Raw genomic sequence first — 10,192 nt, forward strand, 5'->3', positions numbered from 1 at the left:
CTACAACATATTTGGAAAGAACAAATTCTTTGCTCCTCGCGTCAGGTGGAGTACCCTTGAAACAAGAGTGCGAAGAGCTCACAATGCAGCTAAAGATTATGAAGATGCTTTCAACAATGTTATACAGATCAAAAATGTTGACTCAAACTTCAACCGGGTCAGTGTTCCGGATACTTATTTTGTTCTCTAGATAGACTGTCGCAGTTACAGTACAAGCCTTCGACTGATTTCTCTACATTCCGTAACTGCAGTCTGCAGTCAACTATTCCGTTCATTATTAGCATGGAGTCAAAAAAGTGTAATCTGGAGTAACATCTTCAAAAACCATACCCTGACTTATCCACAGTTTAACCTGTTGTTCTAAGTTACCTCAGCATACTAAGATATCTTGTCTTGCATCTTTTCCACCCTTACGTGGACGACTTTTACAAAATTATATCACTCCTGAAAGTTTACAGAGTAGTCAAAGCTTTAGGTTCTTTAGATGCTCGTACAAAAGTCAATAAAGTGCACCTAATACTTTGATTATTTGACATTTTTCTAACTGCATATTTAATGACAATGACATATTATTCTAGAAAGTGACACTGGCATACTCGGAAAAAAGAAGTCCGAGTGATGCTATCAGGAGTCAAACCTAAGACCTGCCGATTACTAGTTCGTATGCTCTACCACTGAGATATTCATTTGATAAACACATGAATTTCGATGTCTTTACGTAAATGTATTTGTTTATTTATAGATGGCGGTAGCAATGTCGCGAATCACAAAGACATCCGTTAAAGGAGAAAGAACGCGACTTGAGATGGCCAGAACAATTGCTCAAAGTGAGAAGAGGTTGAAAATCAAGGTAACTCCTGGGCAACTGATTGATCAACGAGTCCGTGCTTCAGAGAGGTTGTGCTACCGACTGTGAGAATGATTGTTTAGAACCTACGGCATCCCGTTTGGCATAGAAACATAGTTGAAAATTTAAGTATTGGGTTTTGTAATTCAAATCCGGAACACAGAAAATTTAAGATCTATTTAGAGGTTTTTTGTTTTATGCAGTTGGTCACCAAGGTAATTGTACATTTCCAATGTCGCATTAAAAGGGTACCTTTGTTATATTACGAGATTGTGAAATGAAGGGGGTTTTTCGGACGAGGAAATTTCTGACCAGTTGTTTCCAAACAAAGTTGCAGGAGCCAGATTCATAGTCCGTAGGTCCCAGATTTTAGTTTTGTTCGGCAATTGGCTAGGGCTGTTCTCCGTAGGCCAGTGTTCAAATCCTCGTCCACGGTTTGAGCCATTTGGCCTGCCTCCGAAAAGTTGGGATTTTTAACTTGGTATGTTTCAGTTGGATTATATGTTTCCATAATTGGATTGTGGTGTCTCTAAAATAGCTTAGGTTTCTAAGTTCTCGTTTACTTTAAACAATGTGAGCTCATTGTGTCTGTCCATGCACATTCCTAGCCAAGAGTCCGATTTTTCTAATTTTATCTCTTCTGCTCACAGGCGATTAAAACACTAGAGGAACAGATGGAAAGTATTATAAAACGATTCCCGACCTTACTAAAGGACACGTACAAGAAAGGAAAGTTCAACAAAAATGACCTTATAGCTATGCTGCAGGGTATCACAGGATTTGCAAAAGCAATTGCATCCAGGAACCCTATGGATTTCATTGATGCAGCTCTTGGTGTTGCCTCATCTTTCGCTGGAAAAGCATGTCTGAAGACCCTTGACAAATACCTAGGCAGTGTCAGGAAATGGCTGACGTTTGGACAAAAGTACATAGCTCTAACTGATTCCAGTGACTTAGACTTTGATCAAGTGGCCGTGTCTTCAGTACCCGAGATCATGCAGGTAACAGGTTGTTGTCAGTATTTACTTTAGCCTGGTGTCACGTTGCTGTCTGTGCATAATTATTTGTTTAACTCGTGCCTTGTTTGTGTTTGCATTGTATTAAATAATCTTCGTTTACTCAGGTTGCTAGCGGGTCAACCAGTGAAGTTACAGTGACGTAGTATTTCATGCACGAAAATTAAAAAGAATTTCACATTGTTTGACAGTGATAACTAGTATCGCGAACAGTTACAATTTGATCGCTGATTTTGCTAACCGTTACTTTCTTTTAGGCGAATCTGGAGATGAACAAGGAAAAGTTTGCCGCGGAATTGGTGTGTCTGCTAGATGTGGCCTCCTTAGAGAGCGATGTTGCAGACTTAAAAGCGGAAATAGAGTCATTTTTTATTGCAGGATCAGCCCGTATTGACCTTATAGCAAAAGTTATGGACCTGGATAATGACATTGGAGGATACAACTTTGACATTCCAGTCCTTCAAGACACCGAGAACGCAATTGCTAAGATTGGAAAATCACCAGGTACTATTGCGGTTTGTTTCGATCAGGGAAAGTGATTAAATTCACTTCGGTCAGTTTTAATAGTAATGTTCTAGTACATATACCCTAATGGTTAATTGAAGAACTGGCTATCAGACACAGCCGTCTTTGAAGTTGGTTGATTTCGGTTCTGCAATTTACGTTGGAAGTACTACGACCGTGCACAAACATCTCAATATCTTATCAGGAACGTTTCTGGTGGTCAGTAGCTCCGAGGCATTTCGAACTCTGTTGTGGTTTATACACAGCCAATGCCGTAAATGATATAAAAAACATATAACAAATAACCTTGTCTAGCTCCATAACCATTGTCTTTTACCTTAATTATCTAATGGTGTCGCCTAGTTTTTGTCTCAAGAAGGTCATTTGAGAGACATGATCTTGTTGATATTTTGTTTGTGCCGACAGAATTCTGTAGTAGCATCTTTCTAAATTTATACCTGGCATTTTTACCTTCAAGGTGCCCCTATCAGCAAAAATCTCCAGCAGACCTTCACTGAAAATCTTCTCCGCTCATACGAAGAACTGGAACGATCATTTATGAAGAAAATCTACCAATTCTACAAGGCTATCGAGTTCCGTACATTGTGGGTAGGAAATAATCCACTAACGTCTTTCCGAAGAGTGGCCAGTGAGAGTGCAACGGGAACGAAGACTCTTGTTGGAGTGGTTGAACTCACCAAAGCGCTTACAAAAGTGAACCAGTTAAAAGACAAGGCAGTGGATTGTTTCAGTAGACACATATTCACCACCAATGTACAAAAGTGGAGTTTTGATGAAGTAAAAAACAAAGGGGTATGTTTCTGTTTATTAAGCTTTAGTGTGTCCTCTTTCTTACATGCCGTTGCGGTTTCGCTGGTTAAAGCTCCTCATCCATTTCTAAATAACTGCGAGAAGTCATCCACGAAGGCACCGCTACCTAGGCTGCACAAAGAGATCACAAACGAACGATGTTCGTTTACCATGTTATATCAGGGTTTGCTTTAGTAATTGCCCACTCATGTCCTTAGTTGTTGTACATAGTGTTCCTTCCTACAGTGCCATATACCTTACATTTACGAAACACCCACACTCGGACGTAAATAGTATTATTGCAATTGTGTCCAACTATGATGTCATGGAATCGCTAAAGCAGTCTGATAACTTGATAGAATTCCAATCAAACTTCAACTTACAGGTGCTTAAGGTCTCAATAAAATGATATGTTGCTAACACAAAAGTCTCGGTTTGTTTCTACCCTTTAGATGTTTCAGCAACTTGGTTTGAACGGAAAAACAACATTCAGCATTAATATAAGCGAAAGTTGTGGAACGTGCTACAACGTGCGAATGCTAAAGGTAAGAGGTGAACTGAACACATCTCCATTTTTTGCTATTTAGCAGACTTTCTGCACAAGACTACTGAGCCACTAGCTCTTTGTTAGATGTACCAAGTAAAAATGTGGAACAAATTGTCTTGTTTTTTCTTACCGTCAAAAGTTTCAATTCATTCATATTTTTTTTTGTCAGCTATATATTGAGCTTTTTGGTCCCGATGAGCAACCTGCCAATGTTCCCACCAGGGTTCATCTTAGACTTCGTCATCGAAACAGTTCTTATTTTCGTGCTGGTGACAATACCATCAAGAAATACGTTCAAGAACTCGAACCCAGGTCGATTGAGTTTGATCGGCTCACCATCACTGACGAGAAGACGTGCCGGGAGAGGAAACGACTAGGACAAGATACAGGTATTAATAGCTTGCTGTCATCTTATTTTGGCCAAGTCATCAAACCACACTTTCCACCTTTTGTTCTTTATTTTGCTTTGAGGGATAATCTTTCTCACCCTAGAAATCGCTGCATGGACGGCTGAGAAGAGCCAACCTTCTATAATTTGATTTGGAAATTTCCTGCACTTGCATGTAAATTACGATATGATGAAAGATCAATCTAAACTTAACGAAACCAGCTGTTTGTTATCAAACTTTTCACGTTTTGGTTGTCGTATAAAATACCGAGAGCCTCTGTATTACTCTTTCCGCTGTTGCCCTGCTGCTTCTGACTATTCATTCTTGGTGGTATGGACAAGATGAATGGAAATTTGCTAAATTAGATCACCTCTTTAACTTTCTGCGTCGAAACAATGGAACACGATGACGAATCTTAGAATCAAGCACCGAACAAAGTAAAATTTACTGCTATTCATGTATGGCTTAGACATGAGGACAGACGACGAGAAGAATAACCGAACTTCATAATTTCAACGACGCCAAAACCGAGTATTTATCCATATGGCGACAGTGTCTTTCCCCATCCAAAAGTTATAAGGAAATGAATTTTCTCCGTTCTCTACAGGACATTATTGCATGACTAGAGGGGATAATCGCTGGACGTCTATGTGCAGTGATCCACTGGCCAGTAGAAGTGACGATTTCTTGGGAGCAGATGAATGCATCAGTCCGTTTGGTATTTATGAGCTAGAAATACCTATTAATAAAGGTCTGGCGTGTGGAGGCAGCAGGATAACAACCTTCAACTGCAAAGACCTTGACGTAAGTGCAACATTGCGCTCTACAACAAAACAAGGGCAGATGCGATTAACTTCTTTTAAAAAGCGAAATTCAAATTACACGCCTAAAAAAAAACTTTCAAGTGGCTCTCAAAAGTCGGTTTAGATACTACGGTCTTAGATTACTTCCTCAATGACTGGAATTGCCACATGATTAACGTGCGACGGTAAATCAAGTGATCATTAAATGCGAGGTCTTTCTTTCAGCTAAATATAATATAGTTGTAGCTGGTTCAGTTTCGATATCTTTGGATACTATTCACGTTAGCACTTGAAACAAGAGTAAGGCGAGTATATTCAATACTGTATTAAAAGAAATTTTTATTTCAAAGAAGCCGAATTTTGTAATCCAAAGAATGTCACTATTTTGTTGAACTTCACTCGTACGGAAATCTGTAGTCAAGCCGTTTGTGTTCTCCACTCGTTTGTCTATAGTTTAAACGTGAGCACTACCTTGAATAATAACGTCACAAAACAAGCTCTGGAAGACGACTTCATAATATCGACAGCAAAATTGATTTTGAAAAAGAATGCCATCTCACTTGACCCAACCTCATCATAAATATGAAAGTCTAGTCTAGTCGTTAGTTAATCCCTGAATACAGTTACTTCATTTTCTCCACTGAATGTGTTGTTTTATATCAATTTCCCCACAGCTGACAAAGTTCACAAAGATGAACGTCTGGACGTATGTCTATTTATGGTCTGGCCAGTATCCCACGGGACCAACCGACCACATGTGCAACAGACCTGTGTTAAGGCTCAATCAAACAGCTATAGCCACAGAGTGATGAAGAGTAAACATGCAGTATTCAACGCCTTTGATTCTCCTTATTGTCATTCCCTTGATGTAATTAACAATTATTCCACGAGCGCGCGTTAGATATGAGATGATAGATAGTATAAATAATATTTCCAAATAATAGGTCTGTATAAGCTCTCTGTTCTTATTCTTGAGTATAGAGGGTTTTTTTATGGAAACCATATTGGAATAGTAATAATAATAAAAAAGTATATAATTTTCTTTGGGAAATAAAATACAGTTTTATGCAAATATTTGTAATTATCCTGTACCTCCAACAAGACCGCCGTAAAAACCGTCTATTGTCGCTTTACACATTTTATCCCTGCTCTAATATTATGGTATATTATCTATGACAAAGATAACTTGCGGTAGAAACAAATATTAAGGTAACAAAATTGACGATGTCGAGATTTGTAATCATCAATAGAATTCCATGCCGATTTTTATTCAATGGTACCCGTTCTGCATGTTGTGTTTGCTTTCTCAGCCAAAGGCTAGACTTATGCAAAATTTGCAGATATCGAGTAGATGTGATTTGTGTAACGTCATATGCATTCAGGCTAGTATCACAGCATTGGACTGGGAAGAACGTCTGAAAAAACACAGGCATGAACAGGATCGAACCCATGACTTCTACAACACCGGTGCTTAAAATGCTTTTAAATAACCAGTTTTAAATTGCCTCACCCTTAAAATACATGGTGGGTGAAAACGGCATCCCAATGTGTAGCCCTTTTCATGGACCACCCCATTCCCCTCCCACTGGATTTCATCGTGCGCTTGTGTAATCTATGATAAAATAAAAAAGTAAATAAATAAATGAATAAAAACGAACGGACGAACGAACGAACGAATGAATGAATGAACGAACGAACGAACGAACGAACGAACGAACGAACGAACGAACGAACGAACGAACGAACGAACGAACGAACGAACGAACGAATGAATGAATGAATGAATGAAAAATAAATGAATGAATAAATGAATGAATGAACGAACAAACGAGCGAATGAACGATAGAAGGAATGAACGAACGAACGAACGAACGAATGAACGAATAAACGAACGGATGAATGAATGAACGAACGAACGAACGAACGCACGCACGAACGAACGAACGAACGAACGAACGAAAGAATGAATGAACGAACGAACGAACGAACGAACGAACGAATGAATGAATGAATGAATGAATGAGTGAATGAATGAATGAATGAATGAATGAATGAATGAATGAATGAATGAATGAATGAATGAATGAATGAATGAACGAATGAACGAATGAACGAATGAACGAATGAACGAATGAACGAATGAACGAATGAACGAATGAACGAATGAACGAACGAACAAACGAACGAACGAGCGAACGAATGAACGAATGAATGAATGAACGAACGAACAAACGAACGAACGAAAGAATAAACGAATAACTGAACGAACGAAAGACTATTTCTTTTATTTACTGGGAAGTTTACACCAGAAAACTATATGAAATATTCAATATAATATGGTAACTAGTTTGTCCTCGTCGTCATTGGTCTTTAATGATACATGTTAATTAGTAGCTTTATACACTCCACGACTAATTTTATATCAAATGATCAGTTTTACCTAAAATGCGCAGAAAAGCTGCCAAGATTGAACTTCGCTGCCTCAGCTGACAGCAGTGACGAGTTTCAATGCAATTTTCAGTTAAAGTATGGGTGTGCAACATTTAATCCTGCCTACATTCTGAAAGTAATTACATTCTGAATTAATCTTGAAGATCTGGCTATTTTTGTAGAACCATTTAAGTGTCAATAAAAATTGGACAGTTACTATATCTGGCTGATCTTGATGAGAGGAACAAGACGGAAAGAAAGAAAAATATACCTGGTCTTGCCGTGAGAGATACTTCCACGAACAAGAAAATAAAGGCCACAAAATGTTACAAATGATGTATGTAACCTGGCGGGAGAAACAGAAGACATAAGAAATAACTATTATTACTATATTGTAACTATCATTGTAAAAGATTAGTTCCTATTGTTTGAAGGCTTTTTAACACCTAAACGGAAACACTCGAAAGAAACTGTAAGCAAGTAAAAAACGAGACACTCAAGCAGTTCAAGTGGGTGTACTCTATGAGGTTTGAGCTTTTTCAATTTTGCTCGCCTCTTTAACTAAAAAAAATAAAACAAAATAAAATAAAATAAAATAAATAAAAAATACGTAACGAATCAAACGATTTCCCCCTTGATCTTAGGTAATATAGAGCGGTTCAGCATCTTTACCTTGTTCTCAAACAAGTGGCCTCAACGAAACTCTCCTAATTTGATTCGACACGTTACCTACTTCACCGAACTCTCTTTTTTATCTAAATGACCTGAAAACCCATCTCGTTGTCTTTATAGCAACTTATTTAATCCCAGGACTTATAATTGAAGAGGGCGAAAATCGACCGCACTGGCTGTGAAGGCCAAGAGAAAACCTTTTTTATATCTGTCGTTCTCATTATAGTGTGCTGAACTTGCAAAAAGATTTCTCTTACCTGGACATGTAGTCGCTCAGTACCGTTCACTGACACTCCCTTCACGGAAAAGAAACTAGAAAATTGGCGAAAATAACCAACAGTTGCCCAGTGAACCCAGGATGTTTTATTAATTTCATATGTTAATATAAAAATGTCCATTTAATATAATAGAAACATACTTTATTTGAAACCGACAAGCCGGACGTTGTTATGCAATTTTTTTTCATAAATAAGATAACTGCTGAGCAATTGTTGTTTTTCCTTTTTTTTTTTTTCTTTTTTTGTTGTTGTTGTTGTTGGTTTTTAAACTAAGAAGTCTTCAGTGGCTTAAACTTCGCTGCAAAAATGCCAAATGATTTCTACTGTCTGTTCTCGCCCATTTATCTGTTTTATTATTGATAAATTTGCGCCCAGAACAAGCCTAATTAATCTGAACTATTTACTTACCGCGGATAAAAAACTACACTTACCTCACAAATTAATCGGGAGATATTTCCACTGTTTAGCTCCGTGAAGAGCTTTTCTGTCTACAGCACTCGCACTCACAGAAATGCCGTGGAAATCAACAGCGAATCCCAGTATGGATATTTGATAACATAGTTACTTTTAAGTAGTACTCTGAACAATGAGTGTACATGTGAGTGTTTAATTAGAGGTTCGAAACTGATGAGGCCGCCGGCCTGGCGCTATTGTATCGAGGAGTTCGGATGAAACACGAAGTACGAGTTGTTGATACGACTCCTCTATCGTGCACATGTATGCAGTGCAATAAAGTGTTTGCTTAATTTGTACCATTTGTCTTGAGAGAAGGAGAATACGTTCTTTAGCATTTTTCACAAATCTCAGCCTGGTTACATTATGCAGAGCAAAGAAGGCTGTTTGGGCATTGTTAACAGTAGGGGGCGGCCAACCAATCTAATTTATTTTGTCCCTCATTCTAACCTTTCCCGTAACCCAGCGATTTACACTGTAGAGTAAAATGTTAGGTGCTTGTACCATCCTACAGGTTCAAGAGGCCGACCTAGTTGTGTTTTTCGCTTTAGCAACATAGAACATAGAACTTCTCACTGACGTACAGTGTGTCTTGGATTGCGCAAAACTGACTGACAAGAACAATGGGAGTCCATAGAAACAGCATTTATTTGATTTTACTATTCATGATCAACACATTGTAACGCTGCCCAAATATTGCCATGGTGCCGACTCCATACTCGTTTTCTCTACACAACAAATCTCCTGCGACATGAAAATTAAATGATCCTGCAAAATCGCGTGTAATACAGTTAACACCCACATTTTAGAAACTTTTTTTTTAAGGTCAGCCTGAATAAGTCTTCATAGGTTATTGTAAGGTTCTCAACAGGTGTCTTATATAAAATGACGAATTTCAGCCTGGAGGTTAATAATTCCACTTGTTCTTTTATGCTCGTGTTTACTGTATCACCAATTTTATTTTTGTTTTATTTTTCAACACATCTATAACAAAAGCATAGTAGTATTGCAGAAAAGCTGGAGAGGATCTTTATTTTTTTTTTAATTTTTATAAATATCGCAGGATATGTTTTGATGTCCGGTCATTTCGCTACAAAGTCCTTTTGGCTACACGGTCGTTTCGCTTCACCGCTAAGTATCAAAATGTGATTATTTCTCGATCTCAGTTACTTTGGGGATAATTATTTTACCTGTTTCTGCGATTCACACTATTTGCTTGAGGAGTAAACTGAGCTCAAATGTAGAACTGATATGTCAATTTTAAAATGTAGCGAATCCACCAAACAGTAATGCAGCGAAATGATCGCTCCGGTAAGCTTTGTGTTCACTACGGACGATGAAAATTGTTTGCACCACGGCGATTTTTGGCGGTAGTGTTACAATGTGTTGAATTTTATTTGTTAAATTTTACTACAAGCGTAATCTGCATAATTTTGTTTACAA

General features: G+C 38.0%; 1 protein-coding gene across 1 annotated transcript; it reads left to right on the forward strand.

Moving 5' to 3' along the window:
• The first annotated feature begins 1,520 nt into the window (after positions 1–1,520).
• On the forward strand, positions 1,521–5,865 carry LOC146466292 (uncharacterized). The gene is made up of 7 exons (XM_085127538.1): positions 1,521–1,848; positions 2,121–2,367; positions 2,846–3,180; positions 3,630–3,722; positions 3,894–4,113; positions 4,721–4,917; positions 5,591–5,865. The coding sequence occupies exons 1-7, from the start codon at positions 1,522–1,524 to the stop codon at positions 5,723–5,725; spliced, it is 1,554 nt and encodes a 517-aa protein (XP_084983664.1). The 5' UTR covers position 1,521; the 3' UTR covers positions 5,726–5,865.
• Positions 5,866–10,192: the final 4,327 nt, after the last annotated feature.

Source organism: Pavona decussata, unplaced genomic scaffold (genome assembly GCF_977016875.1).
Source record: "Pavona decussata unplaced genomic scaffold, jaPavDecu1.1 SCAFFOLD_145, whole genome shotgun sequence".
Taxonomy (NCBI): Eukaryota; Metazoa; Cnidaria; class Anthozoa; order Scleractinia; family Agariciidae; genus Pavona; species Pavona decussata.

Coding starts and splice junctions, on each gene's coding strand:
- LOC146466292 (XM_085127538.1), top strand. CDS start 1,522: ATGGAAAGTATTATAAAACGATTCCCGACCTTACTAAAGGACACGTAC. Junction 2,368..2,845: donor TAAGATTGGAAAATCACCAG/GTACTATTGCGG, acceptor TTTACCTTCAAG/GTGCCCCTATCAGCAAAAAT. Junction 4,114..4,720: donor ACGACTAGGACAAGATACAG/GTATTAATAGCT, acceptor CGTTCTCTACAG/GACATTATTGCATGACTAGA.